The sequence below is a fragment of the Lissotriton helveticus genome, chromosome 1_1, assembly GCF_964261635.1.
Source record: "Lissotriton helveticus chromosome 1_1, aLisHel1.1, whole genome shotgun sequence".
In the NCBI taxonomy this organism is placed as follows: Eukaryota; Metazoa; Chordata; class Amphibia; order Caudata; family Salamandridae; genus Lissotriton; species Lissotriton helveticus.
In genome coordinates, this window is record NC_136057.1 from 844,746,711 (window position 1) to 844,766,291 (window position 19,581).

Sequence of the window (19,581 nt, forward strand, 5' to 3'; positions counted from 1 at the left end):
GAAAAAAAATCTTAGCTAAGATTGAAGAACAAATCACAAAAATAGTCCCATTCCATTCCCACATACCTGCATCCCTGCGCTTTTGATCATCTCATTGGTTGATTGCAAATCACAGTCATCTGAAAATGCAGCGATACAATTTGGTGATATTCTCGTTTGGTACAGTTCGTTGATGTCACCTAAGGTTTCATGCAATGAAGAAAACAGAGAAAAAATTGAGAAACAATATTTCCAGTTAATGGATGAGGCCAACTGCATTTGCATGAAATGCTGTGGGCACTGTACTAAAGTATAAAAAAGAGTGGTGGATGGAATGCTTAAATTAATCTCCGCCCCAGGTAATTACTCAGCCCTCATCCCAATCCGTCGTTATTCTGCACACCATGCCACCTCACTTTGGAGCCAGTTATATGAAAATCAGTCATGAACCTGTCCTCCCTGAATGGGAACACAAACAACACAGGAACGGTTTCCCCCTAGTTGGGACTCATTGGCTAGGTATAGCTTGGTTCCAGTGAGACAGTGCACAGTAAAGGTCAACCAATACAGTTACATGGAGCTCTGGTAAAGCTTTGAGCCAAGACTTGCTTACATAAGTATTTCCTTATTTGTGACCTGTGATGAAGTTTAATCATCTCAAGAGTCCAAAGTTTTTGGAGGTTATTTGGGAACCTGGATAGTGAGGCGTGTTGGCTGCCTGTGCAACAGGATCCTGTTGAACATGAAGGTTGAATTTTTTTTTTCCAGAAAAAAAAATTGTTGATCATTCTAATTGTGCAGAGAAGAGAATTGAGAAATTACCAGTGGCCCTGTAGCAGAAGAAACATAGTGTATAATTAGATGCCACCCTTGGCATACTTCTGAGCACTTACGCCACTTGAACCTTCCTTGTGTCTCTGTGCTTGCGACTACCCTGGCGGGGTGTTTCTTGACCTAGCCAGAGTATCTAGCGTGGACAGCAGCAACAGATTTACGGAATCCAACACTAGTCAAGAGATATCAAACTCAGGCACTAACTGGTGACTACCATGATTTCCAGATAGGCAGAATAGGCAAACCATATAACAAGCCCTCTTCAAGAGGGTGGGTTACTCTTGATTGAGTGTGTGTGGCCATTGGGTGGATCTTCTTCAAGGATGCTAGGAAATGTCTGCTGGGAATGGTCCCGGTTAAAAAGCAGAAACATCTTCGCAGAAAATGTATAATGCTGTGGCTGGTGCTAGCCAAGCATATAGTGGTTATCTGTGGAATTTCCGTTAGCCCTCTGCGTGTGGACGAATAGCTGAGGTACATGGCAGAATGGGTGGTTGCAAAGGAAAGTCATATGTGAAAGACTCAAAGAGACAACAATTTGGAAGATGATTTGCAGGAGCGGGCAGCTATGTTTACTGCGCTACGTGAGCCACCAAATGCTCGACCACCATGAAAACTGTCTTGGGCTGTTTGAGAGTGATACACAAAAGATGGAGATATAAGTATTTGGCGAAGGTATTGGGGAGAATGGGATAGGATGGGGATGGTGGAAGCGTTGACGTCCCTGCCACAGGGTGCAGGTATTCATTGGTTGTTCCTTGTACGGATTTCCCTAGATGGAATCTGTTTTTAATCTGTGGCCTTAAAACTGTGAATAGTAAGGTAGAGCAACACCAGGGGGGGAGGATGGGTGGGGTGGGTAGTATGATCAGCATACTGAAGCACATTGTTGTATTGTTTGTTTACACCAAATGCCAAGGTTGCCCATAGAATGTTAATAGAGGCTCCCAATGCAAGATAGGACAAACTTCTTTCCTGTGATGTCAGGTCCTGTTCGTACCAATAAAATGAGTGCTGGATGCACTGCAAGTCATTTATTACATTATTTTTCATTTTGTTCATCGTCCCTGGCTACTAATTTTGTGCCTGATTTTTGCTTCTGGTGAGTCTGACCTTCAGCTGAATTACTGTGTCTAGATTTTACTTGCCTTTTTTTCTCCTTCCTGATGTCAGAAGGAGTTTGGTGTCTAGCTGATTTCACAAAAACTAATCACCATCTTCAATCAAGAGCTACAAGATTGACAAGGAGTGTTTTGTCCCTTGTAGGGTTTACCACCTCGGTGGGATTCTCTTATGCATCACTTGACACCTTTTACATATGTTATTCTGTGCAGGGTGGCACCCATGGATACTTGGAGCAGTCGTCCTTTCCTCAGTTAATCAAGAAGGTGACTCCTCAGATATTTTCAGCATCAAGCCATTGACAGGGATTAAGCAAGTGTTCGGCAGGATACAATTCAATTTATGGGATGCCAAGGCAAAATCAATATTAGTATCTGGATTTTTCTCTGTTATAAGGTGTGGTTTATAGCACTACATTCGAGCTGTTACAAGCTGTTACTAGAAGCATGGGCTTGGGCAATAGAGTCACAGCAATTGCCAAGCATGCTGTTCTCCTCCTTGTCATCCTAATCTCCCATATGTTCCCCCTCTTTCTCTTCCACCTATTCCTTCTGCAAATATTGTGGGGAAATGTAGCATGAAAGGCAATCAGGGAAAAGCAGGGGCTACTGTGAGATTCTGTTTGCTAAATAACAGGAATTTCTTACTCCTTTCTTTTTGGTCCTGATCTTTAAGTATTCAGGGCCTGATTACCAGTTCAGGGGTCCATCGGACCACCAAATCCATGGTGGAGGTGGTCTGACCGCCGTATTACAAGTACAGTGGTTGGACTGTTTTTGGACCGTCGCAACTGCCAGGCAGCTACGTTCCCTGGCGTGGCAGTCTGGGGCAGCAATATGGTTGGCGGTGCTGCTGCGGCACCATCAAGCATATTCTGAGTTTCCCTATAACAAGTTTTTCCATGACAGAGAACCTGCCATTAAAAGGCTGGCAGTGAGGAAACAAAGGGAGTCTTACAGGGCCCGACTCTTTTCCCTGTACACTGGGATGCATTCAGGGAGGCCCATGGTGTGCCCTCCTGTGTGTATGCATGCCCAGTTCCTGCAAGGCATGGACTAAACAGTCCATGCCGTGCAAGAATTTGCTTTGGCGGTTTCATTGTGGTGCCTTTTTCAAAGGCACCGCCATTGGAACACCAAAGGACTGCCTGCCAGACCAGGAGAAAACTCCTAATCTGGCGGGTGGGCGGTGGCCGAGTTTGGCGAGGTGGTGGCATGCCGCCCCGCTACCATGCTGCCAAAGTCGTAATGAGCCCCTCAGTGTTCAATCCCCCAGCAGCGACACCTCTTCTTTCCAGACTCGTTCATTTAGACAACAAATTTTTAGAGCAGGGCCTGTTGGGGGTACTGAATTCTGGATTTTGATTTTGTAAAGCATGAGATTACCACAGGGAGAGACGGTCATGACACTGGAGGAAACAAATTAACGATATTTGGTAAATCATTTTTTGGGATGGAGATTCAAAAGTAGAGCATGCCATTCTTTGACAGTAAACACCGAAAAAGCACAGCCTCCCATACGTGTTTTCCTGAATTTAGGAATAATTATGGGGTATCCTTAAGGGCTGCTATAGGATAAAAGGGTATCCATTTAGTTCCTGGATGGAAAACTGTAAAGGGATTTGACCCAAAAATATAAATCTGTGAAGGGACAGAGCTTTTGTGTTGGGAGCCACTGATAATGAAGAAGAGGGGAAGAGATACTGGCCTTTCTACTCAAACCAAGAATTAGGGGAATTGTTGCATTCTCAATCAGTTGTAGTCTATAACCGGTCAGTTGTACAAATTGCTAGGATCTATCCTGAAGGTAATAAGAACTTGAACCAGGAGTTTCCTGGAAGAACTGGTCAATAGATGAATGATTTTCCTGACAACGTTCTACATGAGAAAACAGGTAGAGGTGAGCTTGTCAATGTGTTATTCAAATGGCAGTTCTTTGTTGAAGAAGATGCCTAGGTTATGTGACCCAGATCTGGCAGAAAGAGGTGGTCCCAGAGTTGCAAGTAGGACGATTTGCAAAGACAATGCCCACCATTTGTCTATGTTGAGTCTAAGGCAGTGGTTTCCAATCTTTTTGGAACCACAACTCACGTTTTAGAATGACAAACTTTCAGAACCCGCATACCTTTAATGGACATAAGGATGGGTGATTTTTTAATGTAACTAAAGCATTGTGTGGTAGAACATTGCCATTTACAGAAAGCACATTTTCCTTTGAAACGGTCACTAACTTTTCACAAACATACAGTTTTCCTAAATAAACTACACAGCATACATCACTTAAATGATAATATGTGGAAATTGAGTTTCTGTAAATATTTATGATTTCTGCATCACCAAATAAAGTGGCTTTGTTTATTTTGATTCTAATAAAATCTCTCTCTGTTTCCTGCATACATCAAAATTACAAAAGAAGTACTTCATTTTTCTACTAACTATTGAATGCCTACAGTTAATTTACTGGTATTTACATTTTGTGTGTTGCAAAAAAAGACACCCTAAGATTGTCACATGATCTACTTTAAAAACTCCTCGTACTATGCAGTCAGAGAAAGAAAAGTAAACACTGTTCCCATGTTAAAAGAATGAGCAGCAATGTGTCAGAAGACATAGCTTGTGACAATTAGCCTCTGCCGTTAAAACATTGCAAATCTGACAAGATAAACGTAGAATTTAAAGCATCTTTACTTATTTCTCAGACTTTCCCGACCCATCAAAAACTGGCTCGCGACCCCCCAGAGACTAGTGACCCACAGTTTGGGAAACACTGGTCTAAGGGTGTTGAAATTCATGGAACTGGCCACTGAGCACAGGCACCTTTTGAAAACTTAATGTTGTGGAGAGAAGAAGCAGAGGTTCCGGATCCTCATATTTAGTATTAGGCATATACCGCATTGTTAATTCAGATGTTGATCTGATATCCGATGCAAAACTGTGTTTGCACTTGCAGATTTGTTTTCTCACACATATTTGAAATTGGAAAGAGAGAAAATCTGCAGAAATCAGGTGCATGAGCTCCAGCACACACTGGCATTAGTAGGACAAAGGGAGCTGAGGCCTCTGACTACCAACCCCTACTATCTTTGTGACATGAGCTCCAAAGATAGCTCAAAGCTTTTTCTGTTCTCTAGACCCTGGCACTTATGTATTTGTAATCGCTGGAGCCCTTCTATGCTATTTTTGTTTTCTTCTGTAGACCTCTAGAAAGACAACTGGAAATCTGCATGTGCATCTGTGTGAGATAGAAGACATTTCTGCAGATAAAAGCAACAATAGTCCTTACTCCAGTATTGTTAGCCACTGAATAACAATAGACGGCTGTGCCGACCCAAGTCAGTATCTCAAAAATTGAGCAATTGTTCTTTATCGAGCCACCAGCCTCACAAAGGTCCCTATGACCTGGCACAAGTATTTGAATACAGCCACGGTCGGTAGTAGGAGTTCCTGTAGGGCGGTGACGTGGGGCTTGGGAGGGGCAGGGTGGGGGGTAGTAATGTATGGATTATGGAGTTTAAAAGGTAAGTAAACATATAAATAAATAAAATGAATTTCGTTTCGCGCACTGCATCGCATTCGGTGATGCAGTGCATGCAACAAAATTCGTGTTGTGTTATATTGCTACAAAATTAATTAAGATATGCGAGGGGCTCAAAGTTGTGTCAGTGGTCAGGCGTGGACTGTGTTGGCGGCCTATCCAAAGAAGCGAACGTGCGGAGTTAAAGATATGCGAGGGGCTCGAAAGGGAAGTGGCGCGTTTCCCTTGTACGAGCGAGCTTTAAACCCATCTGTTAGCAAGTTAATTGCAAACAGATGTTTTAACAGCTCGCTCCCGCAAGGGAATCACCAAACGTGCACGTGTTGCCATTCAAAGCAATGCAACTGGTGCATGTTTTTGGCAGCAAAACTGAATCGATAGCTAATGGTCTTTTCTTGAGCAGAGCATCGCACACGTGCAGCGAGAGTCCCCTCTGCAGGTTGCAATGACAGGCGATTCATTTCCTGGAGTGCACCTTGTAAGTCGCACACAGCAGGGTTTGGTGGGGTCCCCTAAAGGTTTAACTTTTCAAGCAGTAAGCCTTAATACTGTGCAAGGTTAGAAATAAATACAGGTTGGTAGCTGTGATTAAAGCCATGCAAGTTTATGACTGTAGTCCTCATTTCAAAAACGTACCTTGCACAATGATGTCATCATCCAAATAAATCACTTTCTCGTGATCACTGATTAGTAGTGGAAGATAAAATCGAACAAAGTTCAGCTGTTAAAACAAAAATATACGAGGTTGAAATGTAATAAAATTAATTTGTTTATATTTGTATTCTGCGTTTGTTCACTCGCATCTTCTGTTTTCATCTCTGGGACAGCATTCATTCCACACATGAACATGAGTCTTACACCTTAGAACACCGCTATAACCTCCTTAACACAGAAGAAGAATTGTGTACATTTTTTCAATAGTGGTGAAGTTGGTTCGGAAGTAAGACGGAAGTAGTTATACAGACTGCTTCATTTTTTAAGAACTTACTCATGTAAAATAACGGTGCATGGATCGGGGTTGTTTGTGAGTTTGTGTCTAGGTGCAGTGTTCAGTGAGCAAAGATGCTCTCCTGTGAAGGTCAGAACTCTGCGGCGGTATAGTTGTGATGGTACAGGAGGTGTAGTGGCACCTGATTATTGCTTTATTAGGTCTTGCCTAACAGCGTGCATGCGCTGCTTACTGCGAGGAGCATTATATACAGTAAAGGGCTTGGAGCATGCCCCTAAGTACCATTGGTTCGCTCCATCTTCACTCTTCAATGCAGCCTTTTAATTGGGCATCGAAGGCCATTGCATTAGTTCAATTCCTTCAGTGGAGCATGGTCGAAGTACAAACTAATGAAACGTAATTAGTGGGCGTCGGCTGCTTGCGTTAGGATTAAGTGGTACAAAAGGGGGTGGTGATGGACGCAGCATCTGAACCAATCAAACACTCACACCCAGTCAACAGATCTGGGTTTAATCCATCACCGTTCTTTAGCCCACTCTGACACCCCAGTTCAGACATGGCCATATGCAAATCAGTCTGACCCTGTGCCTCATGGGAACAGTCCAGCCCGAACTGCCAAGCCATGCCTTCCCTGGACCGGAAACATGCTTCCTAGGACCGGTTTCTGGCATTTCAGCCGTCTTCAGCCAGGCTTGCTTGAATCCAGTGGCAAAGTGAGCATGGGACTCACGTCTGAGCATACCCTGCCAACTTATGGTGAACAAAGTGGTACAAAAGGGAGTGGTGATGGACGGAGCATCTGAACCAATCAAACACTCACAGATCTGGGTTTAATCCATCACTGTTCTTTGCTCACTTTGCCACTGGATTCATGCAAGCCTGGCTGAAGACGGCTGAAATGCCAGAAACCGGTCCTAGGAAAATTGATTCCGGTCCAGGGAAGGCATGGCATGGCTTGGCAGTTCGGGCTGGACTGTTCCCATGAGGCACAGGGTCATAATGATTTGCATATGGCCATGTCTGAACTGGGGTGGCAGAGTGGGCTAAAGAACGGTGATGGATTAAACCCAGATCTGTTGACTGGGTGTCAGTGTTTGATTGGTTCAGATGCTCCGTCCATCACCACCCCCTTTTGTACCGCTTTGTTCGGCATAAGTTGGCAGGGTATGCTCAGACGTTGAGTCCCTTGCTCACTTTGCCACTGGATTCAAGCAAGCCTGGCTGAAGACGGCTGAAATGCCAGAAACTGGTCCAGGAAGCTTGATCCCGGTCCAGGGAAGGCATGGCTTGGCAGTTCGGGCTGGACTGTTCCCATGAGGCACAGGGTCAGACTGATTTGCATATGGCCATGTCTGAACTGGGGTGGCAGAGCGGGCTAAAGAACGGTGATGGATTAAACCCAGATCTGTTGACTAGGTGTGAGTGTTTGATTGGTTCAGATGCTCCGTCCATCACCACCCTCTTCTGTACCGCTGCGTTAGGATTAAGGCACTATTTCTTTTTACCCCCTCACACTTTCTCTTGTGCCTTTTGCTTCTTTCACCTAGCACTAATTTGACCTGACGTTTTTGGAGCGCTTAACATGAGCTCCAGTTACGTTACCTTCATGTTTTTTTTAATTTATTTAGGCACGAAGATACATTAAACAACGTGACATTCCTTTTTATTTTTATTTTTACTAAGCATGGGTCAAGTAGGTGATTGCTCAGAATCACGGGATGTTGAACCAATGTCGAGACTTGATTCTCGCTGTCCATGCAATTTTACACCTTTTTATGCTTTGAACTGGATAGAGACACCGGGCCTGACTGTCATGGAATACGTCACTGCTTACCCTGTAGTTGCTTCCTCGTCGTTGATGCTTGCAGTCTTCTCTATTCAATACTGTTTGCATTGTCTTGTGAACACCTTTGGTCAAGAAGATTCAATGGCGTAGCTAGCCGTACTGCCATCAGGGGTGGCCCCTAAGTTGCTACCTGGGTGTAGGTAAGAGCCGTCTTGTTCTGGGAGGGAGGGGGTCGACAGACGACTTGTTCCGAGAGGGTGGAGACAGGGGTGGCCGCGGACAGTCAACTTGTTCTCGGGGACGGGAGGACTCCCGCTGCCCTCAAAAACAGAGACCCAGATAAGCCACTGATGAGACTTCAAAATACTAGTCCAAATTTGCAGTATTTATTAAATTTCCAGGGCAGCTGGAGAGGGGGGCAGCTCTAATCAGATGAGAATCTGTGTTCAAGCTCTTAATGACCATCCGACAAGAAAAGTAGACTAGTTTTAGGCCACTCTCCTTGGCAGGCGTTGGAGAAAATGGTTCAGATAGCATTACCTTGTATTCCCAGCCGAGTCAGACAATTACAAAATAAGCTCTTTATCAATATATGGGCAGGGATCACATACAGGTGATGTGTTATTTCTGTAGTCTAAGGGGATGGCTAGCTGGACATAGGTAGCCCCTAGAAGAATGTGAGCGTGTATCTTACACCAGTGAGTTCACAAGCAGAAAACCATCCATAACACAGGCATATTCCCCCTTACTACGTATACCGACGACAATGTTAGCACACTACAGCATGGCCCCTTTATGCATGATAAATCCACAATCCTAAGGGTGCAGTCAAAGGCTGTACTGACATTATTTATGAGGCACCTTATATTTTGCTATTCACATTACTCCCTGAGGACAAAAGAAAAATCTATTTTCTCTATTTGGCTATGCATTTGACACCTGGGTGGCTCTTAGGATAAAGGAATAAAGGAACCCTCTTTAACAAGCACTGGCTAAGCCAATCGGTCTCGTTAACGTGAGATCTATTGGCTTTGCCAGTGTTTCTTAGCCATGTTGCAGCATTCACTGTGTCATAGTGCTTTATTTTTAACTTTCAGCCATGCTGCACTGAAGCCAGCGCTGCTGTAAAATATAGCTATTCCTTGCTTGTACCAGGGCCCATGGCACCCCCACTATGCCTATAGACACAGCTATCAGAGACATGCAAAGTTCTTTTGTAAATATATAGCCAGAAAAGAGCTCAGAGGAGGGCTTTGGTGAAGGCCACAGAGTGCTGCTGGTTGGCTTTTACCAAACTTGGAAAGAGTGTCATTGTCAAAAGATAAACACTTCAGGGTAGATTTACTAAACAATCCTGCACTGCAATGCAGCAAAGCAAGTAGGTGCGTTACATTGCATGAACTGAAGAGAGATAAACAGCCCCATATTTACAAAAATATGGCACTGTTCAACTCGCTTCCTGCATGGGCGTACTTTTGGTTGCCTAGCGGCAATATAGGCACCTTAATTTCATATCACATGGGTGTCTGCGTAGTGATCAGCATTTTTTTTGCAGAATGTGAACGAAAAACAACCAAGTACTGGACCCCAGTTATCTGGTTATCCTCATTTTTTAGGACAACGAGGCCAATGGAGGGGCAGGGGAGAAAAACAGACTCCAACAATGGAATTTCCAATCAGGGGAGAGACAAGCCTGCAGAAAATTCTATCAATGAGGCCCTCCCAATTAGTGAGTGCAACAAATAGGGATGCTAACTCTTTAATTCCTATATTTCATTTGTCAGATCATGTGCGCTCTTCGGCAGAAACAACACTACTTAATAAGGTTCTCAGTTATGGGCCCACAGAAGTAACAAAGTTCTTTAACATCCAAATGGAGCTTTTACAATCTTTTCGTAAATTGTGCCTTAGAGCTTTTTTCTATGCAAACCATTCTCCGGCGACTCTTAATCCTGCAAGGTTAAGACCCCCATCCTCCTTCAATTCTCCCAATAGTAGAATGCCAAATGAATTGCTGGCCTTCGAAACTATGGTGATGAATGTTGTGATTAAACTATGAGACAAACTTTAGTTCATTCCTTATAACATTACCCTTGATGTGGGACAAGCTCTTACAACACTGATAAATAATAAGGATTTGACCATTAAGCCTCCTGATAAAGGAGGCATTGTGGTTCAATGAACATCAACTTATAAAGCTGAAGTACAATGACAACTGTCTAATAATGACCACTATACTCTACTAAGATCCAATCCACTGACTGAAATCCAAAAGTTGGTGCTTGACGCTACCTCAAAAGCAAAGAATCGTGGCTTCTTAAGTACACATGAATTCGGATTTTTAAACAATAAGACTGCACGGACTGCTGTACTTTCTACTTTTCCAAAAATGCATGATTCTATCATGCGCTCCGGGTGAACCTATTGTATCCGGATGCAGCTCTGTTCTCGAGCCCTTATTTAAACACATTGATGTTTCCATAAGGGACTTTGCAAAAAATACCTACAGCTACAAACGCGACAGCAGTGAATGAATGAAACAAAATTTGTATTGCGCAAAAACTTTGCCCAACTTTGCCCAGTGACATGATTGTGCAAATTGAGGACATTGATTTTAACCCCAATGCGGTATTGTTAGTGTGCTTGGATATCAAATCCTTGTACACCAAGATTCCTCAATTGGAAGGAATAAAGGATGTTTTAGATACCAGATTGGGTCACATGATTGTTTCAACAGAATTCATAACTAAACTCCTTACGATCTCATTCACCGAAACTTCATTTGAATTTGACAGACACTACTACCTACAAATAAAGGGGACATCTATTGGGGCTTCTTATGCCCCCAATTTTGCAATATTGTTTGTAGATGACTGTGAGAAGAAATACATGTACAATAACTCTGTAGACCCTTTCTTCGACAATGTGCGCCATTGGCGGAGGTACATTGATGATTTCTTCTTTATTTGGAAAGTCAAAGTAACGCATCTATCTAGCTTCATTGAATGGTTAAATTCCTGCTCAGCGGACCTAAAACTCACCTCTAGTTTTGACAATGAAACAATTGATTTCCTGGACCTCACAATCATGTCTCATGATGGCAAATTGGCAATCAAATTGTATACTAAACCCATGGCTCAAAACACTCTTAGTTCAGTACCAAAGCCACCATCCCAATGGTTTAAAAGACAGTTGCCGTGAATTAGAAGAAACTGTAAATTCGGAAATTATTATTTTTGTGAAGCCAATAATTTGAGCAAAAGAATTGGTGAATCGGGGCTATCCTTTGTGCCTAATCAAGAGATACTTAAAGAAAGTGTGGTATAACCACAGAGAATTTCTATTGACTCCACACCCCAAAAAACCCATGAAGGGGGCAGTCTGAGTAACTAATTTTTGCACCCAGAGTAATGACATTAGTAAAATTGTGAAAAAACATTTGCCTCTGTTTAAATCGACAAGTATTTCTGATGACCTGTCTTTGTTTTCCTTCAGGAGGGGGAGGAATATACAGTACCATTTGGTGCATGCATGTGTACCTAAAACAAGTTTCTCTGATTTAGCATCTATATGGGGATTAAATTAAATAGTTGGACACTTCAAATGCGGTAACTGCATTACATGGGAATCTACCTCTAAAACTAAACTATTTTGACATGCAAATATTGTTTATAATTTTAGAGCTCACACTAATTGTAACTCACAAAACATGGTGTATGTTATTTGTTTCTCTAATAAAAGAGAGAGGGACCCAAACCAAAGGGATAGGGTACCAACAAAAGACTTTATGTCAAAAATAAGATTCCCTTTGGGTAAGTAAATTTTACGAACATCAACTTCTCAGTGACATAGAAGAATAACAAATATTATAGACATAAACACAAATATAACCATGGAGACTAGGAAACTAAGAGCAATGCATAAGGTTTAAAAACATGAGATAACAGTAAGTTCAAAATAAGCACAGTTTATTTATACATAAAATTAATAAAAATTACATAAAATCACAATAAATTTGGGAACACAGAGAATATAACAAGGGGATGAATCAAAACCATAAATTCATCTAATCAAATTCATACACCTAAGACAAGGAAATACACAAAAATCCTAAATCTAATATCGATAGTATTATTCCCTTCAATTCAACGCGTTTCGACGGACATTTAACCTATCGCCGTCTTCTTCAGGAAATATAGTCTGTATTCCCAAGAAATCTGTAGTCGGAGACGAGCGGATTTACTCGCGGGACGACAGCAGCTCCTGGATTCACGAGGCTTTCAGAGGAATAATCATTACCCTACAAGAGCCTGGAAAACGTCGGTGTGCAGTGACGATATTTACGCACTGTAAAGTAAAGATATATTAACACAACCGTGTTGGAGCCAAATGAATAATGTCAAACTAGCTGTGATCCAAGACTTGTACCGCGAGCATTCTGGATCTTAAATACTTTTTATATAGACTATCCTCCGAATCACTACTTGTCTTAATCGGAAGGTTGTTCTAATTCTTCTATCTTGAATCTGCGGAGTAATTTTTTCGGCCGCCCAACGAATAGAGGGCAAACTGACCGTGCTAAGAGTAATTTATTGCCTCACATGGGTGACGGGCTCGAGATACAAGATTTCTTGGGAATACAGACTATATTTCCTGAAGAAGACGGCGATAGGTTAAATGTCCGTCGAAACCCGTTGAATTGAAGGGAATAATACTATCGATATTAGATTTAGGATTTTTGTGTATTTCCTTGTCTTAGGTGTATGAATTTGATTAGATGAATTTATGGTTTTGATTCATCCCCTTGTTATATTCTCTGTGTTCCCAAATTTATTGTGATTTTATGTAATTTTTATTAATTTTATGTATAAATAAACTGTGCTTATTTTGAACTTACTGTTATCTCATGTTTTTAAACCTTATGCATTGCTCTTAGTTTCCTAGTCTCCATGGTTATATTTGTGTTTATGTCTATAATATTTGTTATTCTTCTATGTCACTGAGAAGTTGATGTTCGTAAAATTTACTTACCCAAAGGGAATCTTATTTTTGACATAAAGTCGTATGTTATTTGTTGCCACTGTGACCATGTTTATGTGGGCCAGACAACTCAGGAAATTAAAAACACGTCTGTCACAGCACAAAAGTTGCATTCGGTGTTGTACCATGAATGCTCCCTTAGTATCAAACTTCTTAGAACCATATGAATGAAATCAGATGGCAGGTCGTTGAACAAATACACAAACCTGCTAGAGGCGGTGACATCCAAATGCTGTTAAACCGAGCTGAATGCAAGTGGATATTGAAATGTGACAGCACCAATAGAGGTTTGAATACGCTGGAAGAAGTAACTCTGTTGTTCTGTATTGACATCCTGCTGCTAGGCCGAATATTCCATTGTCTCATTTAACCACTGTGATTTTTTGTATGTAAGGGTATATAGACATGGTATGTAATCTTGTTGTCTTCCATCACTGGCCCTCCATTGTGTTTTACTTTGGGATTGCTTTGACAAAGGCCACTCTACAATATGTCTTTGTATAATATGAAATTATTGGGATACTGTGTGTATGTTTTTAGTTCTACATCAGTATACATTGTGAAAAAATATTTATTATGTTAATATTTACTTTTTACAATGCCCATTTGCAGTTAGCATATGATACCAATGTGTGTAATTTTTATACATATATAAGTACAAGCTGTGCGTGACTATGTTTCTTTTTTGTGACATCCAAAATGGAATCGACACATTTATTTTAAAATATATGGAGATTTCCTTGTTCTTCCTGCATACTTTTTCTTTTGCGAAGCGGAATTGGTGGCAAGTTGAGTCTCCTGGCCTTGATTATAGGGCTTTTGTTATTGCCTCCCAAAGTTTCTTATTTTCCTTTTTTGCTTTAAAGTTGCTCTGAGCTTTCTCTTTAGATGATCAGCTTGCCGATCGGGTATACGCTTTTTGGCAGCAAGTGCTGAATCCTGGTCTAACTCATGCGCATGCGCTGTAGATGCGAGTTTGTTGTAATTTTAGTGTATTGCAATTGAGTAGGACGCGGTCTTGTATTATCCAATATTTGTTTAAAACTACTTTTGACTAAATAATAGCTCTTGGAAGCACGTAAGCTGAGCTAGCCTATTATTCATTTTTCGACAATTTGACCAGTGTGGTCTTTTCTCGATCTTCGTTGGGGAGCAGTGCTATTTCAGATGCGAATTGGTTTACGTTCCCATGAACTTTCCTTGGATAGGGTGACTAGAGAAGCAGGCATGACTTTAAGGTATTGCTGAGGCATAGTTGTATTATTTTGCCTTGCTTTAGCTATGATTCAATCTCTATTATTATTTTGTTCTACTTCCTTGTTTTGTTTTTGATAGTATCACAAGGGATTTTTGTTTGGAGGTCACTTTGGTATACTCTTCATTTGGACCTCCTCATGCCACATTATGTTGGATTGGTCTCTTGTCAACTGTAAGTGGCTTGATTAATTATGGAATTCTTTTAAAGCATTAGAGTAGTCACAATTTAGTTTGTACATATATGCATTTTTGTTTTAGGCAACTGAATTGAAGTTTATTTGTGAGATCCTCAGTAATTAGTTTCCTCAGAGATGATAGGTTTCGGTAAATATTGCTTTATAGGGTGATTTGGCTGACTTTCCATGCAGTTTCTTATTTCATTTTTAAATAGTGGTCTATGTTATTGTTTAGGTTAATGGTATACACGACTTTGGTGCTAAATGCTTGCACTATTATCTCTAGTTTCACTATTTAAATTTCGTGCGTATAAAACAAATTCACACTGGGTGATGGTTTCTCTTCAACCATTTTTCAACTATGACATGCATGACAGTGAGTCGAGTGGTTTTTGTGTCATGACTCCGTTTATTGGCTATAACCCAAACATTGTTTCCCTTTGGTACCCCTGTTTTCAAGAAATTGTGATTTTTGCTCTTTACGTTTGATTTTGTACTGATGATGGCATTATAAGCAATAAGGTTGAAATGTCGTCAACGCCTTCCTTTGACAAAGTCAAGAGGAAGCATATGTTGTGTTTTGTTATTTTCATTTGACAAACTTATTTTCATTATCCTTATCTTTGCCATTGTATTTTTGTTTAAACCTCAGTTTGTATTTTCAGCACCAGTTTATTCTTGTTTAATATTTTTTGTATATTTTGTCTTCATTTATTAACAAACTTCTCTTTGGATAAATGATTGTGGGTACTGTATAATTTTTTTCTTTTGAAAAATTGACAATTCCTTTATTTGGCTGTTATGGGTTATAACTGTTTTCTTTGTTTTAATTATTCACTGACATTCATAAGGTAGGCACCAAACTCGCCCTGAAATGAGGGGAGAGAAAAGAGCCACGCTAGAGCATTGGAGTGGAGTGGTGTGGCTCACTGGTTAGAGGCGGCAGACCCGGAAGCAGAGAACGGCCCGGGACCAGGGTTCAATTCCCGACGCGGCAGGGTTGTGGACCAGAGTCAGCGGACTCGATAATTCTCGCCTCGTGCCTACTCTAACCAGGGATCACACTCGGCAACTCTGAGCATTAGCTTGCCATATCTCTACAACGGCCCCCCCACATTCGCCGGGGATGCCTGGTTTCACCTTGGAGATACCCAGTTGGGACCATCTCACAGGGATAGCCAGGACGGGTTCCCCAGTGGTCTACAGCGCCACAACGCCTCAGGGCAGCAGTGCGCTTTACAAGACACATACATTTACATTTACATTCAACAGAAGATCCAAATGACTGCAAGGAACAAAAATCAAAGACAAAACTAGTAGTGTGTGGTTGATGAATGTTAAGAAAGATAAGGGAACAAATACGTGGTAACGCATTCATCACTTTTAATGCCACATTTATATATCATTGAAACAGAAATGGCAATTAGAGGAAAAGAGTCAAATTCAGCTAGGAATGGGAAGCTCACATGGTACTCCATAGACTACCACCACCTTGGAATTGGCACTTTATAAGGCTTAGCCATGCCTTTTTTCCTGCACACATGGCTTCAATGAGACGTGCTTAGAAACTAAGTTTGACATCTTTGTCCACTGCTAACCACTACCGTCCTACTGCCACTCTTCCTGTCATTTTCCTTGCAGGTTGAGGACACCCCTCCAGGTTCCCATGACCATAAAAATGGCAGCGCACTCTAGACCATCAGGGCACCCAGTCATATGCCAAGCACTGAGTCAAACGCAAAGTCTTTGCCTACATGCTTTTTCCCTCAACTAAGTTTGTGGCATAGATGTAGCAAATGGGGAGGATAGACTGTTCTTTCAGCTTCTGTTGTATTTAGTGTCATTTCAACCACAGTCACAGGGCAGCATAATAAAACACATGCTTTGAATACAGATGTGGTTGACAATGTTCAGTTTTCACTGGAATGGACGGGAAATATATATTATGCACTTTCCCCAACACCTTAGACTTATCCATAACCCCTTCCCCCACCACCCTTTGCAAAGCGTAATGACATATAGAAGTGTGATATAAAAGTATGACTGCTGACCTATAAGCAAATCATAAGGTTTGCTGACAAGTCAGTGTCTCTTAGAGGCCAATAAGGCAGAGTTAGTCACGTGTGCGTGACTGGTAATGGACTGGATGCTGCCCAGCATGTGTGGGACAGTGCCTACCTCATACTAAGCACATATGAGATACAATGATAACGACTGTGGGCAATAGATTCTACGTACCCTGGTTCAGCTGAAAACATGGGCACACACAGAATTTACACTAGTTACTGGACTAGCACCTTGTTATAACTAAACAGATGCTAGTACGACACTGATACCAGCAGCTTGGCAGAGCTGGCAATAACAAGTGCAAACAATGTAAAATTGGGGTGTCATTGCATGCAAAATGGGCACAAATACTTTTTCACTCAATAGTTCTCATTATTAACCCCCACTGCTAAAACGGGTAGGTATTTTGGGCCCAATAATGCTGACTGTGTCTAAATGACCCTGCAACTGTGCACCTCATACGAAGGAACACAAACGTCAAATCTGGCGGGATTGCTTATCCTTTGAACCTATATGTATTATGCATTGCATGGCAACCTTTTCTTCACAAAGTCACATATTTCTTTCAGATTTTTAACCATTGTTGGTAGACAGCTATGTACCTACATGCATTCCATGTGTCCCCATTTCAAAACGGGAGCAATCAGAAACAGTGCGCCGATGTTTTAAAATGGTGTTAAGTCGCCTACCTCCTATGAGACAAACTATATTGTTCATACTCACAGGCATGAGTAGCTCGGGGTTTGCAGCATCGGGGCGTATTTTCCCCTTGAGTACCATTGGATTAAATTCCACACTTTTGAACCGGATATTTTTCAGGGTGCTGTTTTCAATCCATTTTCTAAAAGAAAGAGATCCAATAAAAGTTGAAGTATTCCTCCACATTCTTAGTGCAAATATAGTAGCTGTTATACTATTGCAAAGACTCAAACTTCGAACAATTTCTCTGCTTCACTTTGGCAATACATTCTGTGCTTCCCACACTGATCTCCACATGCATGGGTCTGCAATCTTTACCCTCCATGTACATTACGGACTAAACCATTCCCTACATGGGATCCCTGGTGGCCTCCTGTATGAATGCAATGCCTGTAGTCTGCCTATTGGCATTAATCTTCAAGCTATTTTTATAGGTAGTCTAAGGACACAGAAAGTTCCTGTTGTCCTACCATAGCTCTGATATCACACCTCCGTGATAGAATGGCATACTGTCTTCATAGAACATTATGCCATGCCACAAGCCTATTTTTATTCACTTTTTTGGCCACTGCCCTTCTGATAATGCTCACCACCCATTCAAAGTCTATCACTATATACACTTAACTAGCAGCCCGTCCCAACATTGTCTGGGTATGAAATAGAATGTGTGTATTTGACAAGGGCAATTTATTTTAAAATCTCGCGGTAGACAACATTTTTTGTTTCATTAGAATCGGGACGGAGAAGGCCCAGCTGCAGCCCTGGTTGATGTTAGCAGCCACGTGTAATTGGTGTAGTGATCCGCCACCTGAGCCCGGCTACAGCCCTGGTTGATGTTAGCAGGCGCGTGTAATGACTTTGAATGAGAGAGTTATCAGCCGCGGGTAAATCCGTTTAATGAGAGAGTTGAGTGACAGCGAGTAGGAGAGGCTGCAGTAATTGTCTTCGCAGACACACTCATTTGCGTGTTCCCCCGCTTGAGGCCCAGATGCAGACCTGTTTGATGTTAGCAGGTGCGTGTTCCCCTGCTTGAGGCCCAGCGGCAGCCCTGGCTGATGTTATCAGGCGCGTGTAATTAGTGTACTGATCCGCCGCCTGAGCCCGGCTAGAGCCCTGGTTGATGGTAGCAGGCGTGTGTAATTTCATTGAATGAGAGAGTTCAGTAACAGCGTGCAGGAGAGGCTGCAGTAACGTTACTTACCACGCCTCCAGCTGAACGCGTTTCTCATGCCCCCAGCAGACGATCTTCGGATTAATGTACGACCCACATGGAATGAAGGGCGGAACGTAGCACACGCCCCCAGCGTTTCTCACACCCCCAGCGTGCCCCTTGATGCGGCGCAATTGCGTTCACATGGCATGAAGGCCGGACACACGCCCCCAGCGTTTCTCACGCCCCCAGCGGTTCTCATGCCCCCAGCGTGTCACGACCCCAGTATGCCCTTTGATGCTGCGCAGCAACGTCATTGGCGCTTGTATGTACGACTTACATGGCATGAAAGGCGGACACACGCCCCCAGCGTTTGTCACGCCCCCAGCATTTGTCACGCCCCCAGCACACGCCCACAGCCCACGATATGATGGCCGTACCACACGCCCCCAGCGTTAGTCACGCCCCCAGCCCACGCCCACAGCACAACGCAGACACGCCCACAAGGGACTACTTTGCTGGCACGGTTCTTTTACCTTTTAAATGTATATGGTGGCCGTCTGCATAGCCTATGTCCTTCTGCTGCAACTGCCCTTTCCAACGCTGTATTGGGTGTTGTGATTGGTGCTGTGGTAACTGAGATTACCCGCCTCAAACGTTTGGGCTCTCTCTTTATAATATTAGTATGGATGATCATAAAATTCAAAACTACCCTTCCAGTGATGTCTAGTGCTAGCAGAGGTAGCACCAGACAAAGCATTGCTCAAGGTCATTAATGGCAACCTATAACTCACATAGGTATATTTACCTTACTGTGGAAAGGTATATTTACCTTACTGTGGCATGGGACTGATAGAAGAATTGACTTATAGTGTTGTTCAATATGTCTGTAGGTGAAAGTATTGTATTTTTTCATTTTCAAGCTAATCCATTTCAGATCATGCCATTCCTCCTCTGACTGCCCTTACTAGCTGTAAAAAAAATACCT

General features: G+C 42.3%; 1 protein-coding gene across 3 annotated transcripts in view; it reads right to left on the reverse strand.

The window, feature by feature from the left end:
• GLT8D2 (glycosyltransferase 8 domain containing 2) overlaps positions 1-19,581 on the reverse strand; it is a 147,588-nt gene that overhangs the window by 38,965 nt on the left and 89,042 nt on the right. For all 3 annotated transcript variants that reach the window (XM_078674962.1, XM_078674952.1, XM_078674944.1), the window contains exons 5-7: positions 17,468-17,585; positions 6,106-6,190; positions 67-179 (exon numbers count right to left, since the gene is read on the reverse strand). In XM_078674962.1, the coding sequence (XP_078531088.1) occupies positions 67-179; positions 6,106-6,190; positions 17,468-17,585 (316 nt within the window). The remainder of the gene's footprint in view (positions 1-66; positions 180-6,105; positions 6,191-17,467; positions 17,586-19,581) is intronic.